Genomic DNA, 19686 nt, shown 5'->3' on the forward strand with positions numbered 1-19686 from the left:
CCTACAAAAATAATATACAAAAATGCCTCCGTACAAAAATTTAATCACCTCTTCCACAAATAATATACAAAAAAAAAAAAAGAACAATCATTACCTATAAAAATTTGAGGAGACAATCCAAATTTTGAGTCGCAAAGCATAAAATCTGGATGCGCACGAATAACTTCACGCAGTTCAGGAACAAAAAGTTCCCTGTTGTCATCTAGCAACCTGTTCAATGCTTCAAGCACATCAGATGAAGCCAAGTTGAGCTCATTGAGAACAATCCAATAACCATTTCGAACAACCTTAACCAAGGCACCCTCATGGAAAACGAGCTTTCCACTTGCATCGGTAATATAAGAACCTAGGTACTCTTGTAGATCAGTATGTTCATGATTATTTATTTGTACAAATTGATGACCAGTTATCGTAGCAAAATACTTAACAAGGCTAGTCTTTCCACTAGACATGGGTCCCTGTAGAAGGACTAGATATCTTCCAATGAAAATGGCACGAGCCACATTTTCCAGATGCTTCTCAACATTACTTGTTAAAACATACTCTTCATCAGATCCTTTTCTGTGAATCTACTCCTTAACGAAAATGCATGGGCTAAAACTCTTGGACTCGCTGATTTTGTGACCAAATTATGTCGTCTAGGCTTTAGACTTTACCCTTTTTAATTTTAGCGGATTTTATTGTCTAGATAATTTATATTCACATTTAGTTAATTTCTCTAGAGTTTATCTTTATCTAGAAGAGTAATTATAGTTTGGCATTTTCTTTAAAAGCTAGGATTAATTTATTAAAAAAGAAAAAGCTAGGACGAAGGCTCACTGTTATTTGATTATTTTTTGATAAATTTAATAAATTTGTGGATGATTTCCTAATTTGTTCAACGATATTGGAGTTTTATTTCTTATTTCTCACCTTTTATGACTGCGTCAGAATCGCACCCCGCTTCGGTTCAAGTAGGGAAATGTGAGGAAGAAGTTAATATACTTTTACCTTTTAAGTAAAATACAAGATTTAGTTAAAAAATGTTCGATGAAAATTTAAGTAGAGACAATAATTATTTTAACCACATATTTCAAGGGATCTACTATAACACCCCAAAATCTATTTCATTTTTTAATAAAAATAGACTTGAAGTGTTACAAAAATCTCATTTTCCTAATTTAAGTAAAAATTTACTTTTATTCAAATTTTGATATTTGATCAATAAATTGAGAGTGATAAATCAACGATCTAATTGAAAATTTTCATATCAAATAAGATCTTAAAATACTACAATTTCGTACCATTAATTTAAATTTAACATAGAATGTCAAATGTTAAAACACTAAAAAAACTACTAAATAACATACACACAATTTAACATAAAGATGTTCTTCAAATAAATATTTTCAATTAACATTTCTAGAAATTTTATTTGGTAACCCCATAAGCATCACTCGTCAATCTTCCACGCGTTCACACGACCTATTTTAATCTGAAAAGTTATTGTAAGAATAAGTAATTTGAAAACACTTAGCAAAACTATGCGCAATTCTTATTTAACATGGTATAAATATAAAATGACATAACATATCGACATTTTTAGATTTAGAGCAAACTGGTCGCGATAACCAATAGCTCAAAGAATTTCTTAAGAATTTCTATATCCCGTAGAATTTACATATTTGACCCAATGGTCTATCCTGGAGAATTTTACATAGAAATTGACCCGAATGGCTTATAGTATTTTATGCTAAAATTTATATAAATACCAAGAAATGAGAATTTATCACTTTGCATTATGTATTCTTACCTTAATTGATACTCAAAGAAATCTGAAAATGCAATGATGTTGTGTAATTTTCTCAACAGTGTACGTGTGAAGTGAAATTGCAAAGAATGAAGTGGTGTAAATTTTTAAAGTGAAAATATTATCCTAGTTATCTATACATATATATAACATCCATTAACCACTCAAACAAAACGTTAAAACGTCTCAAGTCATAATTGTTAAAAGTTCAAAGGTTAAATAAATCAATTTATTGCCTCCATCAATCAATCATACATCTATGACTTAAATGTAGAATTTAACATTTTCATTAATTAATTTATTAATGAAATTCAAATTGATATTAACGTTTTTATATTTTATATATTAACAAAATATTAAAAGATAACCATTTTCTTTCTATTAGAATAACTAGGACATAACAAGTTAAACAAAATATTTTTTTGAGTTCAATTTATGTAATTTAATATGAGCTTCAAAATTAGTATAATTTTGATATATTTTACCAACTTCTATGATATTTAAATATTCAATCCAAATAAAATTTACGATATATATATATGTATGTATGTATGTATGTATGTATATACACACACACACACACAAAAGAAAATAAATCATTTCTGCAAATAGGTGGTTGAACTTATCTATTTAACTTATTTTAGTGTGATCACAAGGTTAGATATGAACTATTTCTTTTGCTAAATGAACAACATTAAATTAGGCCCATATGAAAATAGTAAGTAAAAATTTGAAATATTACATGCCTTCCCCCTTATTATAATTTCGTCCTTGAAATTATCGAGATGGCATTGTGTCCTTTTGTTGACTTTGGAAAACTTACAACAAAATCCATAGCTATTTACCCCCATTTTCACTCTGAAATTTCTAATGAATTTAATGGTCCTGATGACATTTAATGTTCTATTTTCACTTATTGACATACCATACACTTTTAAAAATAAAAAAAAAACCCTTTTATATTCCTCCATCAAAATATATCGTGAAGGTATCGATACATTTTTATACCATCAGGATGTGTAGCATACGGGATAGCGTGAGCTTTCTTTAATATATCTTTCTTTGTCCATTCATCAGACATAATCTTCCCTCGAACATCAAAGCATTCACTACACCAAAAAAAGGCTTTTGCAGCCGCCAAAAACCGCTGCAAAAGACCTTTTGCAACGTTTTACTGCGTGTTGCGAAGACCGATGTTGTCATTGAGGGAAGACTTTTTGCAGCGTTTATTCAACATTGCAAAAGTCAGTTTTTTGCAACGTTAGATAAACGTTGCAAAAGACTTTTTTTTTTTTTTAAACCAATATATATTAATTGATTTGCAAAATTGAAAATGACTCTTTGTGAACAAATTTTGAAATTGCATAAAAACTGATAATTTCATTACAAATTTTTGAATCAATACACTTGAACATGATACAACACCACCTAACTAAAAAAGAAAAATAGCACAATCACTACCTACAAAAATAATATACAAAAATGCCTCCGTACAAAAATTTAATCACCTCTTCCACAAATAATATACAAAAAAAAAAAAAAGAACAATCATTACCTATAAAAATTTGAGGAGACAATCCAAATTTTGAGTCGCAAAGCATAAAATCTGGATGCGCACGAATAACTTCACGCAGTTCAGGAACAAAAAGTTCCCTGTTGTCATCTAGCAACCTGTTCAATGCTTCAAGCACATCAGATGAAGCCAAGTTGAGCTCATTGAGAACAATCCAATAACCATTTCGAACAACCTTAACCAAGGCACCCTCATGGAAAACGAGCTTTCCACTTGCATCGGTAATATAAGAACCTAGGTACTCTTGTAGATCAGTATGTTCATGATTATTTATTTGTACAAATTGATGACCAGTTATCGTAGCAAAATACTTAACAAGGCTAGTCTTTCCACTAGACATGGGTCCCTGTAGAAGGACTAGATATCTTCCAATGAAAATGGCACGAGCCACATTTTCCAGATGCTTCTCAGCATTACTTGTTAAAACATACTCTTCATCAGATCCTTTTCTGTGAATCTACTCCTTAACGAAAATGGCAAGCCTCTTTTACCAGCATCAGTTGAAGGATTCATGCAAGAAAATATACGGAAGTTGGGATGCCTACACACATAATCAATATCACCCCTCTCAACTAAACATAGTGATCCTTTCTCTTCTTCAAGGACCCCAATAACTCGCTACAAGATCTCTGGAGGAGCCAAATTTACTTCATCCAGCAATATCCATTCACCATTCATAAGGGCAGAAATGAAGGCTCCTTCTACAAATGAAAATACCATTCCAGCCGATGCAGTGACTTGTGTACAAGCTCTTTCAAGCTTCACTGAAAAATTCTCCCAAGCTTTTAAAAGTTCTTAATTCAAAGTTCTTCATTCAAAGCTCTTTCAAACTTGTGGTACTTTTCTCTAAACCTTATTTCTCCATCATCTTCCAAAAGTCACACTTTCAATTCTGCTTTTGTCCTTGCAGATTTATATTTTTCTTTCTTGCCATTGTCCAACTGACCAATATAAATAAATAAATACTCCATTCAAATATAGAGTACCCACAAAAACACATAAAAGATTTGCTTTCTCAGAGAATATCTTCAACAAAAATGTGAAAGGATGAAAAGAAGACAATTGATACTTTTATGTTAGTGTTCTCTGAAGATGTGATGAGAATAATAGAAAAGGATTGATCTTTTGTGCAGAGAAAGTAGAAGAAATTGAAAAGATTAAGTATAAGAATAGGGTGAAAAAATTTACCTTTGTAGATCTTGCTTCCATTAATGCAGCCTGGAGTTGTTCTTCCAAATGCACAAGATCGTTATGCTGAGGTTGTCAATATCTGGCCCTCTGAGGTCCCTGTGTAAAAATGAAACAATTTTGGACATAGCCTTCTTATAGGGAAGTCAAATTAGATGATGAGGTACCTTTCCACTATTTGCAGAAGATCTACAATTGACAAGCAACTTGCATAGTTAGAGTAATGTTCCTGCCAAGCAAACCATAGAAAATAACATATTAGATTATAAAATTTATGAGAACACAAATGCAGTAAAAGAACATTTGTGAAATAGTGACCAATCGTCTAAATATATACTAATCAAATACATGAAGTGCCTTCTAGTTCATATTCTGTAAATCATCCTGAAATACAAGGTTTCAAAGGTTGCTTCTTCACTGCCTTCTCAATTCTTTCCTCTTCACATATCCTCCTTTCCACTTCCTTCATAATGTTCCTATCCAAATTCTTTGATGCAAATTCTGCAGCTCCTGCGCTTCCATGTCCATCAAATACACCAAAGAAAGCTGAAAATCGAAACCCCCAATTTAGATTCTATTCTTGATAATACACCCAATTTAGGTTCTTTTCTTTTCCAGCTTTTATTGAATTTTAACGACCTTTTAAGTGCAAAGAGAAAACAGATTGTAAACCATTTTTTATTTTTCTTTCAATAGTTTTATTTTACCAGTTCTTTATTTATAAGAAAATAAAAATAGCCCCAAAAAATTATAAATAAGTTGATGGATTGTTCATAAAAACTGACCTATATGGAATACCCTTGAAGACCCATAACAGCAGAGTACTGATTCTCCATAACACCACCCCTTTTACCTCTCTTACAATACAAAGAATACCCTTCTCCTTCCACCTCCACTTCACTCGACCTATCCAAATCCATATCTCGCATCGTTTCAAATCCCATATCCATCACCGGAATACTAATCGTCGCCAGTCGTTTCCTTTTTGAAGCAGCTAGCTTTGATGTTGCTTTTTCTTCTTCTATTAAATTTTCATCCTTGCTATTGAACGGCGATTCTTGATTGTGGAAAATTGACTATCGGCGTTGGGCGATGTCGATGATTTGGTGAGGAATGAGAGAGGCGACGCCGTGGAAATTAGAACAGGACTGTAGGCGTGAGAGAGAGAGAGAGAGATGGCAGATAGGTTGTAGTCTCTCGTGAGTTGCAAAAAGAAATATCTATTGAATGTTTTTGTAACGTTTATTGGACGTTGTGAAAAATGAAACTTTTTGCAACGTTCATTTTTGCAACAGTCGATGAATGTTGCAAAAGCGAGTTTCAGCAACATTTATTGAACGTTGTTATAAACTTAACTTTTAGCAATGCTTATTAAACGTTGCAAAAAATAAAACTTTTTGCAACATTCAATAAACGTTGCGGAAGGTGATATTAGCAACATCTATCTGCAAAATGTTGCCAAAGCTCAATTTTGTTAACTAATGGCAACATTCGCTCATTAAAATGTTACGATAGACCCCTTTAGCAACACTTAACTATCGAATGTTGCCTTTTATGTGTTGCAAATGATCATTTTTGGTGTAGTGATTATCATCTGCTATTGCAAAATCCTTTCTTTTACTTGTACAATTCTTCAAAAATAGGTCATTGTCTTGGGCATCCTTGATTTGACCCCTAAGAGTAGGTTGAATCGTATATGCCACAATCCTTGCAATAACTCGAGTAACTTCTAATTTTAATTTATTGAACTCATTTGTTAACTGCACTTGAGTTGTGAGTAAAACTACTAGTTATCTTACTACCTTCCTACTAAGAGTATCTGCGATTACATTAGCTTTACCCTGATGATAATAGATAGTGCAATCATAATTTTTAACTAACTCCAATCACCTTCTCTGCCTCATATTCAAGTCTTTTTAAGTAAAGAAGTATTTCAAGCTCCTGTGATCATTATAAATATTGTATTTTTCCCCGTAAAGGTAGTGACGCCATATCTTAGAGCATGTACTACCGCCATCAACTCTAGATCATGCGCAGGGTAGTTTTGTTCATGTTGTTTTAGTTATCTTAAGGCGTATGCGATTACCTTCCCAAACTGCATTAGTAGAGACCAAGCCAAAATTTAAATTTCTTGAATTTAGCATTCAATTTCTTCCTTTGTAACGTTTCCAACACTATTTTAAATTGTTCTTCATGTTGATCCTTGTTCCTGCATTCGTTGGTCTAGACCAGTTGGTTATCGCCTCAACATTATAAGGGTCTACTTTAACCCCTTGCACCGCAACCACATGACCAAGTAAAACTATACGATCAAGTCAAAATTCACATTTCTTGAATTTAGCATACAATTTCTCCCTTCGTCACGTTTCCAAAACTATCTTTCCTTAATCTTCATATTGATCCTTATTCCTTGAATACACTAAAATGTCATTGATGAAGACAATGACAAATTGATAAATACTGATGAAATATCCTATTCATCAAATTCATAAATACTGTAGAAGCATTCGTTTATCCAAAGGGCATTACAGTAAACTTATAATGACCACAACGCGTTCTAAATGCTGTCTTTGTAATATCGGTTGCCTTTACTTTCAATTGATGATAACCAGTCCTTAAATCAATCTGGGAAAATGCTATTACACCATTCAACTGATTAAAAAGGTCTTCAATTCGAGGAAGTGAATATTTGTTTTTGATAGTCAACTGATTTAGTTCTCTATAGTCAATGCACATATTTATTGAACCATCTTTTTCTTTACAAACAAAACCGATGCACCTCAAGGAGACATATTTGGTCGGATGTAACTTTTATCCAACAATTCCTGCAATTGCATCTTTAATTTTATTTGTCTATCAAGTGATGCGCCGGATAAGTCATTAGGAAATACATTAACGAAATCTCGTACAATCAGTACATTACTAATAGTGACCTTCGATCCCTAAGTCCTAGATATGCTCACTAGAAATCCTTGACAAAATTTCTTCTTTAACATCTTTTCTGTCTTCGTGGCTACCATGAGGCGAGAAAAAGACTTAACTCGTGCAACGAGAATCTAAAATCTTCTTCCCCAAGCTTTTGAAAAATTACTTCTTTTTCGAAATATCAAATGGTTGCATGGTTGCTTCCTAACTAGTCTATTCCTAGAATGATATCAAAGTTTTTCATATCTAGGAGGTATAGATCAACTTTTAATTAATTTCCATTCATTGCTAACTTTACCATCCTAGCGATCTGATTGATATTCAAAATTTTACCCGATGGAATGAAATTTTCTAGAACACTATCGAATTTTTAACATGTAGTACATGATTTATCGATAAATGCGATAGAGATAAATTAATGAGTAGCTCCTGAATCTATAAAGACATATGTAGGTTGTTTAGATATTGATAGAATACCTGTAATTACATTTGTATCCTCTGTTGCCCGTTCTCGAGTTAAGGCAAATACTTTGACTTTCACATTCTTGCCCTGCTCATAGTCTTTCTTAGGTAGGTATACGTTGCAATCTGGGGCAAAATGGCCTTCTTGGATACATCAATAACACACATTTTTCTCGAATAAGTACTCTCCTCCATTGCCTTGTTGCATTTAGAACATCATGGAGTAATTTTATTTGGTTTACTTGATCATAATCCTAATTTTGTATTAGCCTTATTAAATTGTCCAAACTCTTTCCTTTTATTCGATCCATTCCACTTTTGTTCCCCATATATTCATTACCTTTCTCACTCATTCGATCTATTTCTAGACGATCAAAAATTGATTAAGCCCATTAAAGGACTTCACTATAGGTAGTAGTATGGTGAGATGCCATTATTCCTCCAATCTCTGGATGCAACTCTAGTCCGAACCTCCTAGCTTTCTTTGCCTTGGTGTCTACAAGATATGTAACATACCTAGAAAGTTTTTTGAACTTCCTTTCATACTCATCAACCGACATATTTCCCTGTTTCACTAGTAGGAACTCTACATTTCTCGATCCCTCAGGGATTGGGAAATGTACTTTGTCAGCACTTCTTCTTTGAACTGTGCCCAAGTCATAGTATGTTATTGTGCTTCGATTTTGGTGCATGAAGCAGGCTCCCACCATTAACATGTTGCTTCGACTAGCATAAATTTGGCGCATGACACTTTTTGTGTATTAGTGTATGCCATGTGTCGTAGATTCATTCCAATCCTCTTAACCACTATCCGACTATTAAAGGGACTGCCTTGCCATCAAACGGAGGCTTAAAACAACTGAACTGCTCCACAATTGATCTTGTGTTGTTGGCATCTGTCGGTACATTCTAAGGAGTGCTGGTGCTGGTGTTTGATTTCTACCAAGGTTGTGTATTGCCCTTATCCGATTCCTGAACATAGTTGTTTGGTCTTATTGTCCTGCCATTTCCTTTAAATCATTAAAAATAATTTTTTTCTTAGGAATATTAAACAACAAAATAGCTCTATATGTTCAAAGGAATTTTTTTCTTTTTATTAATAATACTCATTGAATTAAGAATATACAATAGTTTAACTAGTTTGAATTTCCAATAACATAAGAGAAATATATCATAGTATAAAGAAAATAGAATCTAAGTTTCTAATTCCTACAAATCATGCGAATCTTCTTTGGTGAAGTTTCATCTTTGGAGAAGTCTTTTGTGTCAGCGAACTCTATGTCCATCTCAACCAGTGGCTTAGTTCATGCTCATGACCATTCTTAAATTCCAACCCAAAATCATCATCATTCTCCCACTTAGGATTTTCCTCTATGTCCAACTCATACTCGAGATCGAGCTAGGGCTCGACACCATCTCCCATCTCGTCTCCGATCTCATCTTCCAGCTCCGGTCATGATTTTAGACTCTCGCTCCACCTATTTAAAAGAGCATGACAATATATGCCTAACACAATTGTGTTTGGGTGCTCTAAAGGTTTACCTTCTAGAACCTCATCCCTAACTACAACACCCATGTCTCCCGTTGAGGTTATTCACAACCACAATATGCGTGATCTTCAGTCCTGCTTCCACAGCTGCCATACATCTCTCATAGATGTCTTGCACACGTGTTCAACAAGTGAACGAGTCAGGGTTAGTCACGTAATTCTCATTGGATTGATGATGGACCTACGGTTCAACGCTGCTCTATAAACTGTGGCCTTTATAGCGTCTAATAAATTCTAACCTTGTCTGTCATGTAAATGTCCAATTATGTTTTATCTATGATAATGATATCAAATTATACATTATGCTCCTAGGGTTTTAATATAATAGCTTTTAATATAATAGCTAATCATTATACCTTCTTGTATATTAAAACAAAATAATAACATTCATAACATATTTCATTCAAAATATCATAAGCATTTCATGAATTCAAGCTTAAATGATTCATAAATCATGCTTGAAAGTAAACTGAAACATAACATTTCATCCATACTTTGGATTCATCGGACGGTAGTAGATTGACGAGCTCTAAGTGCCATGTATTTTATTTTAAATATTTTTTTAATGAAAAATTCATACAAAAGTAATATATATATATACACACACACACACACACACGTGCTCATCATAAGTAGAAATCACTTTCTTAACAAGTTCACAAGTTATATTGAAATCACTAGAGTAAAATCATTTCATTTATTTTGGAAATTTATATTTTTTTTTCAACAGTGGTTAACCACATTTTATTCAAATTGTAAAGTTACTTCTTTTCTAATACCATAAAAATTTTATTTATGCGCAACACGAAAAGATTGAACATTGCATAAATATGTAAACTTTGTCATTCTACTTTGGGAAATACAATGAATGCAGCTTATGAAAGCATTAACTTGTAAATTTTAAATTCTTATTATATCCATTAAATTTTAGGTACTGACACTATCCACTCTTACAGAATTTAGGTGATTAAATTTTATTTTTCTTTTAAAGGTTTTTAATGCAGTGAACTCCAACCTTACAAGAAAGGTCTATTTCATTGCTATAAATTCAATATGAAAGTTTGAAACGAGACTTTGAAGATGCAATTTAAAAAATGAGACGGGGAACATGGATTTAGAAAAAGATTTCATAATCAGTACCATGGTTTTATGACTAAACTCATGGTCATGTAATTAATAATTAACTCTAGGATTTTGATATTTGTACACGGGCAGTTGACACGCTCGTGTACACTCCCCTCACATGAGGGGAGTCCATGCCCAATAAAAAAATGCATGGACGAAGAGTGTACACGGGCTTTAACATGCTCCTTAACTCTGAAATGATACAACAATGCATAACATTTTAAACAGACACACATATAGAAGAAAGTTTTGAGATACATGCATCTCCATGTTGGAAGCTAACTAACGCCACTACTTTTGAACCAAACATAATTTACAGAACTAGTCTACACATAAGAAATCTATTAACAGAAGTCTTGTATTATTTATATAAATTTTAGAGGAATACAATAAAAGAAATGATTGTTGCTCACTTATTTTCAAATGTCAAACAAAAATTCAGAATCAAACTTTCGTTGGTGCTGTTGGTGTGAGCTGTTAGAATCAAAATAGGAAATACAATCAATCAATGTAAATCCCCATTATCAAGGGGTCAACCATGATCTTTGGCACCAATTATGTATAGCTTAAATAGGACACATATTTTTCCTATATATATGTACACCATTCAATGGAATAAAACATATGAGAAAAAGTGCTTACCGTTTTATCATGGTATCAGAGCAGAATATCAATCCAGGGCACCTCCTCTATCAAACATTCATACCCCTCTTCTTGTAAACCTTTCTTCGAACACATGGCCGATACTAGAATTATCACCGACTTAGGTGATTTCCCACCCAATCCAGAAACTTTATTCCAAGAATTTACCTAGAAAATGGCAGAAACTTTATCCAAAACTCAACATCCAAACCCAAACATCGAAAATTCAATACCAATTGGCATCAAACTGGACGATACTAACTATGCCTTGTGGTCCCAAATTATGGAGATGTACATCTCTGGAAAAGACAAGATTGACTATGTGAATGGTGATTCTCCATTGCCTCCACAAACTGATCCCAACTTTCGAAAGTGGCGAACGGACAACGCCATTGTCAAGAGTTGGTTAATTAACTCCATGGACCCAGCCCTTATTGGAAACTTCATTCGTTTTTTCCACAGCGAAGGACGTATGGGATGTGATTGCTACGATGTATTGCGACGGTAGTGATTTGTCTCAAGTTTATGAACTCCGACGACGAGTTACTCGACTGAGACAATCGGAAGGTCTGTTGGAAAAATACTATATGCATTTGTAGGGGCTGTGGCATGAGATTGACTTTCGCCGCCCCAATCCAATGGAATGTGCCACCGATATTCAACACTATAACAAGATGGTCCAAGAAGATAGAGTTTACACCTTCTTGGATGGACACAACGACCACCTGGACAGCATTCGCAACAGCGTATTGCAGATGAAGCAGTTTCTCTCCATAGAACAAGCCTACGCACATGTTCGCAGGGAGGCGCTTAGGCATGCAGTTATGGCCCCCATCGACGCCGACGGCACCTTCAGTGCGGTTCTAGCCACCAAGGGAATTAAGCTGGGTCCAATTATTGCCTCTTCTAATGGGTCGAAGTCTATGGCTCTCAACAAAACACACGGCACCAACAGTGGAAAATTAAAGGCTGAAGGGGCTAAATGCTCACACTGTGGAAATATAAGGCACACACGTGACAATTGCTTTAAACTTAACAAGTATCCAGACTGGTGGCACGAACTACAGGAAAAAAAGAAAAGGGACATGGGAGGTACAGATGGGCGTAAGGGTAAGGTGGCTGTGGTGACCGCTGAACCCCAATTGTCTCTACTACCCAAAATTGAGTCTCCTCAAAGTGCAGGTCCTACATTAGATATAGGTAATTTTGGTTCCGCGTTAACTACCACCTCAAGGGACGAGAATAGGGGTGCTTGGTTACTCGACTCTAGAGCCACTGACCACATGACATATGGTGTGAAAGATTTTACTCAGAATTCCATACCTCGACGCACCAGTGTTACAAATGCCAATGAGGTCGTTTCTCAAGTCACAGGAGCCGGCTCTGTGACTTTGTCCCCCTCATTACATTTATCTCATACATTACTTGTGCCGTTACTTTCACATAAATTAATTTCTGCTAGTCAGGTTACTACTGAACTAAATTGTGCGGTACTCATTTATCCTACATTTTGTTTTCTTCAGGATATTCTCACGAAGGAGATACTTGGGCGTGGTACTAAAAGAGGGGGACTATACTACATGGATAATTTCAGTGTGGGATGCGCACATCACATACGAAGTAATGAAAATGAACAACAGATTTGGCTTTGGCATCGCCGCTTGGGACATCCTTTGTTTAGCTATTTGAAACATTTATTACCTAGTCTTTTTTCAAATGTTGTGCTTTCTGACTTCAAATGTAATACTTGCATTTTGGCCAAAAGTCAATGTGCTTCCTATTCGCAAAGTATGAATAAAAGGAGTATTCCATTTGCTTTAATCCATTCTGATGTGTGGGGTCCATCACCTAACTCTATTGGATCTAAGGTTAGTTGGTTTGTCATCTTTGTCGATGATTGTACTCGCATGACATGGCTATACCTGATGAAGCACAAGAATGAAGTACTACAAGTATTCCAGTCATTCCATGCCATGATTCGGACTCAGTTCTCAGCCAAGCTCCGAGTTATACGATCAGACAATGGTGGCGAATATGATAATCAACGCTTTCGCACCTACTTTGAACACCATGGTCTAATTCATGAGACAACATGCCCTCGGACTCCTTAACAAAACGACATTTTCGAGCGCAAAAATCAACATATTCTCAAGACAGCTCGTGCTTTACTCCATGGAGCACATGTCCTAAATCGCTACTGGCCTGACACAATATCCACTACAGTGCATCTACTTAATCAGATGCCCTCTAAAGTATTAAGTTTTAAAACTCCATTACAAGTCTTGGCATCCCACGTCACCATACCCACTATATTAATACTCCCTCCTCGAGTATTTGGTTGCGTGGCTTATGTGCATATCCATAAAAGTCAACGAACGAAACTTGATCCTTACGCTTTTCGCTGTCTCTTCTTGGGCTATGGTGTACATCATAAAGGTTACCGATGCTATGATCCCTCTACCAACTGCACTTACATAACTATGGATGTCACATTTGTGGAAACTGAAACCTTCTTCCTGCCTACTACCAATTCTCCTCTTTAGGGGGAGACAAATAATGAAGAGCAAAATTGGGTACACTTTGATTGGTCAAACACTAAAACAGATTTAGAGCAAAATTCACTGCATATAGCTAACTCTAAAGAGCCAATTGACGAAATAAGGGCTCATCCTGAAGGTGCCAAACCAAATTCCCCCTCTCCATTAGTACCTACAATCCTGTCTCCTGAGAATATCCCTGAGGTAAGCACTTGTAACACACCTTCATATATAAATGACTTGGCTAATACTACTGGATACACATTACCTTTCAGGCAAAATCGTGGCAAGCCACCAAACAGATATTATCCAGAAATTAAAGAACGAAGATCGAAGTACCCAATCGCTAATTACGTATCCACTAGGAGATTATCAGGACCTTTAAGGGCCTTTGTGCATGTACTCTCCTCAAGTCACATTTCAATGGGAGTTGAGGAAGCTTTGTCAAACTCAAATTGGACTCAGGCACTAAAAGATGAGATGGAGGCATTACTGCAGAATAACACATGGACCCTAATACCGTTACCTGAGGAGAAGAAAATAGTAGGATGTAAATGGGTATTCTCCATCAAACACTAGGCAGGCGGATCTATTGAGAGATATAAAGCAAGACTGGTGGCTAAAGGGTATACGCAAATATATGGGGTAGACTACCAAGAAACTTTTTCACCTGTTGCTAAATTGAACACCGTCAGGGTACTGTTATCTCTTGCAACTAATCTCGACTAGCCATTACATCAACTGGATGTTAAGAACGCCTTTCTCTACGGCAACCTTGAAGAAGAAGTATACATGGACCTTCCTCCAGGTTACACAACATCCTCAGATACCAAAGTAGTGTGCAAGCTACAACGAGCACTGTATGGACTGAAACAATCACCTCGAACGTGGTTTGGAAGGTTCGGCTTAGCGATGAAGAAATATGGATTTAAATGGAGTAACTCAGATCATACATTATTCCTGAAGCATAAATCAGGCAAAGTAACTGGCAAAGTAACTGCAATGATAGTCTATGTAGATGATATGATTATTACAGGGGATGATGAAGAAGAAATATCTAGACTTCAGAAACAGTTAGGAATTGAGTTCGAAATGAAGAACTTAGGAGGACTCAAATATTTTTTGGGAATTGAAGTGGCCAAGTCGAAAAAAGGCATATTTCTCTCCCAAAGAAAGTACGTGTTGGACCTACTATCTGAAGTAGGAACGTTGGAATGCAAGCCGGTGGACACTCCAATCACACAAAACCATCAACTTACTGAACATCCAGACCAAGTTTCAACGGACAAAGGGAGATACCAAAGGTTGGTTGGTAAGCTAATTTACCTCTCTCATACACGTCCAGATATTGCATATGCTGTAAGTGTGGTTAGTCAATTCATGCACAACCCAAGTGAAGATCACATGAGAGCTGTGACCCGGATATTCCAATACCTAAAGTCCTCGCCAGGAAAAGGACTCATGTTCTCAAAGAATACAAATGCAAAATAGGGAAGCCGATTACAAGTAAAAGGCTATATAGATGCAGACTGGGCTGGAAACTTATCAAATAGGAAATCCACCTCAGGGTATTTCACTTTTGTTGGCGAGAATCTTGTTACATGGAGGAGTAAGAAACAAAAAGTGGTGGCACTGTCAAGCGCCGAAGCTGAATTTCGTGGAATGGCAAAAGGACTTTGTGAACTCCTTTGGATTAAGAGGTTGCTTACGGAAATTGACTTTGGCCCTACATTTGAGATTGATCTATTTTGTGACAACAAAGCCGCTATTTCCATAGCTCACAACCTAGTCCAACATGATCGGACAAAACATGTGGAAGTGGATCGACATTTTGTCAAAGAAAACCTAGATGCAAAAGTAATTAGACTCCCATTTGTGAAGTCCAAAGACCAACTAGCAGACATACTCACAAATGCAGTATCAAGTAAAGATTTTCACAGCTCCATTGGCAATTTGAACATCAAAGATCTATATGAATAAACTTGAGGGGGAGTGTTGGCGTGAGCTGTTAGAATCAAAATAGGAAATACGATTAAATCAATCAATGTAAATCCCCATTATCAAGGGGTCAACCATGATCTTTGCCACCAATTATGTATAGCCTAAATAGGACGCATATTTTTCCTCTATATATGTACACCATTCAATGGAATAAAACATATGAGAAAAAAGTGCTTACCGTTTTATGAGGTACTTGGGAGAAGTATGCCATTAATGTTACCATAAATTTACAACATTTTATCATGAGATGCGTTGGCCAGAAATTGGTAAGAAAAAATATATTTACAGTGGCAAGAATGGGTATTTTGAAAAGTTATTTTAAGAATGAGTATTTTAAAAACACTCAATAAAAATACGTGCACATTCTTATTTAATATGATATAAATGTAAAATGACATAACATAGCAATATTCTTAAATTTAGAGCAAACTGGTCGCGATATCCAATGACGCAAGATTTGACCCAATGGTCTATCCCGAAATATTTTTTTTATAGAAATCGACCTGAAGACTTTAAAGTATTTCATGCCAAATTTTATATAAACATCAAGAAATAAGAATTTACCACTTTCACTATGTATTCTTATATCAATTGATACTCAAAGAAATGTGCAAATGCAAGTAATGATGTTGTGTAATTTTCTCAACAGTGTATGTGTAAAGTGAAATTGAAAAGAATGAAGTGGAGTAAATTTTTTAAGTGAAAAATACTATCTTAGTTACACATAAATGTAACATCCATCAACCACTCAAACAAAACGCCAAAACGTATCAAGTTATAATTGTGAAAAAAGTTCAAGGGTTAAATAAATCAATCTATTGCTCTTATCAATCAATCAAACGTCTATGAATTAAATGTCGAATTCAACAGTTTCATTAATTAATTTATTAATGAAATTCAAATTTATATTAATGTTTTCTATTAAACAGGTAACCGTACACATTTTTCTAAAACGTTATATTTATAAATTATATACACTAACAAAATATATTAAAAGATAACCATTTTCTTTCTATTAGAATAACTTGGATATAATAAATTAAAAATTACCTTTTTTTGGTTCAATTAATGTAATTTAATATGAGCTGCAAAATGAGTATAATTTTAATATATTTTAGCAACTTCTATGATATTTAAATATTCGACCAAAATAAAATTTACGATATTTATTTTTAAAAAAATACATAAGAAAATAAATCATTTTTGCAAATAAATGGGTCGAATTTATAACTTTTGGACTTTAGTGTAACGACAATGCTAGATATAAACTATTTTATTTGCTAAATTACCAACATTAAATTAGGCTCTTACAAAAATAGTAAGTAAAAATTTGGAATGTTATATCTACAACTTTAGTAAATTTCAATCATATATATTATCAGCTTTTATTAAAATTTATAAAAAAAATTGATTTTTAGCTAAATCAAATTGGTGCTAAAAGTCATTTATTTAGTTAACAAAGAAATAAAGAAATGTTCATTATCTATCTAAGAAAGTAGGCTAATATTTTCCAAAATGAAAAATTGAGACGTCATTACAAAGATATTAGGGGAAATTAAAAATAAGATAACTAAAGCGCAGTTATACGTATATATACTTTTTCAAAAAACTGGAAAAGTTAAAAGAAATCCTAATTATATATTAATATAGAAAAGTGTTGGGATATGTATCGATAATAAAGAACTGTAATCGAACACAATATACTAAAGTATTCAAATGAGAAAATGAAAACAAGATAAAAACAACAGAGATTGTTGACCCAATTCGGCCAAACATGGCCTAATCTGGGGGGGCTCAGGAACTGAACCCGTTCCACCATGTATATCGCCGTCCAAGAGAACCAAAGTTATATCAAACCACTCAAAATACACAAGTTTCGATCATCGATCAAAGGATTTACGAAACCAAACACAAATCCTTCCACAACACTTAGCTCTACCCAAAAGTAAGTCAAACTGAAAACAGCAGAAGCTCAGAATCACACCTCAACTCTAGCATCATGATTTTATAAGGGCTAATCTAAAACTAGGATTTAATCTGAGAAATATATTAACCAAAAAACCAAGAAAGAAAGTGACGAAATCGCACGCAGACGATGAAGAACCAGAGAGAAAGAGAAAAATTCTAAAACCAAGAAAATGAAAAGAATGAGCCGTCCCTTTCTCTCTCCAATAGTCATATTGGATCCAAAATTTAATCCCAACCTTTCATTCAATTAGACAAATCTCAACCATCCAAAAGAAGCACAAACTTTGGCACAAGTAAGCATCCATTTGGAGGCTGCCACATAAGGGCCTCCTTAACCCAAATGTAGCTTAGTCAAATGTCAAGAATATCACTAATTTGAAAGTGTTTGGAGAAACACACTCTTTCATTTCTTCACCTTGGTTCTCAATAACACTTGGCTCTCTGGTTGTGTAATTTGCACAAGGAACATTCAGTTCATCATCATCGCCCATGCCTGCAAAAGAAATTAACATGTGTCAATATGAAGCATAGTTAAACAGGACTTGAACTTACTAACAGATAAAACTTTTGTTCCCATATCTAGGGGATTTTTATCAGTATGAACTTTAACCAAATTAACTTCACCTATAGAGATTTTATCTCTAAAAAAGTTATACTTCACCTCGATATGTTTCGACATTTCATGATAGACATGGTTCTTACTCAATAATAGTGCACTTTGACTGTCTGTGAAAATGGTGGGAGTATCATACAAGAAGTTCAATTCATTCAAGATTCCTTTTAACCATAAACATTCTTTTACAGCTTCAGTAATGGCAACATATTCAACTTCGGTGCTGGATAATGTTATTATAGACTATAGTTGAGACTTCCATGTTATGCAATTGTATCCTAGTGTAAAAAAGTAAGATGTGGTTGATTTTTTGTTATCTTTGTCACCAGCAAAGTCCAAATCCACATACCCTTTTAAGGTTACTTTATCAGTCCTTTTCTCATACACAAGGCCCAGATTTAAAGTACCAACTATGTATCTTAACAACCATTTTAAACCTGCCCAATGTGGTTTACCGGGGTTGGACATAAATCTGCTTAGAAAACTAATTTCATAAGCCAAGTCAGGTCTTGTAGTTATCATAGAGAACATAATAGAACCTATGGCATTAGCATAAGGTATGTTCACCATCTCTCTCCGTTCTTCCTCGATTTTAGGAGAATGGGCACTAGAAAGGTTCATGTGAGCTGCTAAAGGGACACTTGTAGACTTGGATTCCTTCATTCCAAACTTGGTTACAACTTTATTTAGATAGGCTTCCTGTGAAACAACCAATTTATTTTCAGGCCTATCTCTCCTTATAACCATCCCTAGAATCTTCTTAGCACTCCTCAAATCTTTCATGTCAAACTCAGATTTTAGAAGATTTTTTATTGTAGTGATTTCAGATTTACTTGAGCCACTTAGGAGCATGTCATCCACATACAACAGTAAGTACACCTCATGTCCCCTCTTAGAATTATTATAGTATAGACAAGCATCATAATCACTTCTTTTAAAACCTATTTTAAGTACATAAGAGTCAAAACATTTGTACCATTGTCTTGGGCTTTGTTTGAGCCCATACAGGAATTTTTCAAGTTTACACACACAATTAGTTCTGCCCTTCACCTCAAAGTCTTGAGGCTGATTCATATATATATATATATATATCCTCTTCCAATTTTCCATGTACGAAAGCAATCTTAACATCAAGTTGTTCTAGTTTCCAATTATACTGAACAACTAAGGCAAAAATTAGTCTAATTGTTTTATATTTGATCACAGGGGAGAATATCTCATTGTAGTCAACCCCCTTCTTTTGTGTAAACCCCTTAGCCACTAATCTGGCTTTATATCTAGGAGGATCATTAGGATTATTCTCTCCTTTGAGTT

The 19686-nt window shown here is 34.6% G+C and overlaps 1 protein-coding gene and 1 long non-coding RNA gene across 7 annotated transcripts; one reads left to right on the plus strand and one right to left on the minus strand.

Moving 5' to 3' along the window:
* Positions 1-3280: 3280 nt before the first annotated feature.
* On the minus strand, positions 3281-5773 carry LOC111403976. Of its 6 annotated transcripts, none has more exons than XR_002704602.1 (4): positions 5336-5772; positions 4718-5096; positions 4551-4649; positions 3281-4303 (listed from the first exon to the last, which is right to left on the minus strand). It is a non-coding gene; the product is annotated as an uncharacterized LOC111403976 (long non-coding RNA). The 6 variants fall into 6 exon arrangements; XR_002704604.1 differs by having other exon boundaries at positions 3281-4649; positions 4718-4779; positions 4899-5096; positions 5336-5770; XR_002704600.1 differs by having other exon boundaries at positions 4551-5096; positions 5336-5773.
* A 5655-nt stretch (positions 5774-11428) lies between these two features.
* On the plus strand, positions 11429-13364 carry LOC111404668. Its single transcript, XM_023033440.1, has 2 exons — positions 11429-11746; positions 11853-13364. Exons 1-2 carry the CDS (start codon positions 11429-11431, stop codon positions 13362-13364), a joined length of 1830 nt encoding a protein of 609 aa, XP_022889208.1.
* Positions 13365-19686: the final 6322 nt, after the last annotated feature.

Source organism: Olea europaea, chromosome 11, assembly GCF_002742605.1.
Source record: "Olea europaea var. sylvestris chromosome 11, O_europaea_v1, whole genome shotgun sequence".
Lineage (NCBI taxonomy): Eukaryota > Viridiplantae > Streptophyta > Magnoliopsida > Lamiales > Oleaceae > Olea > Olea europaea.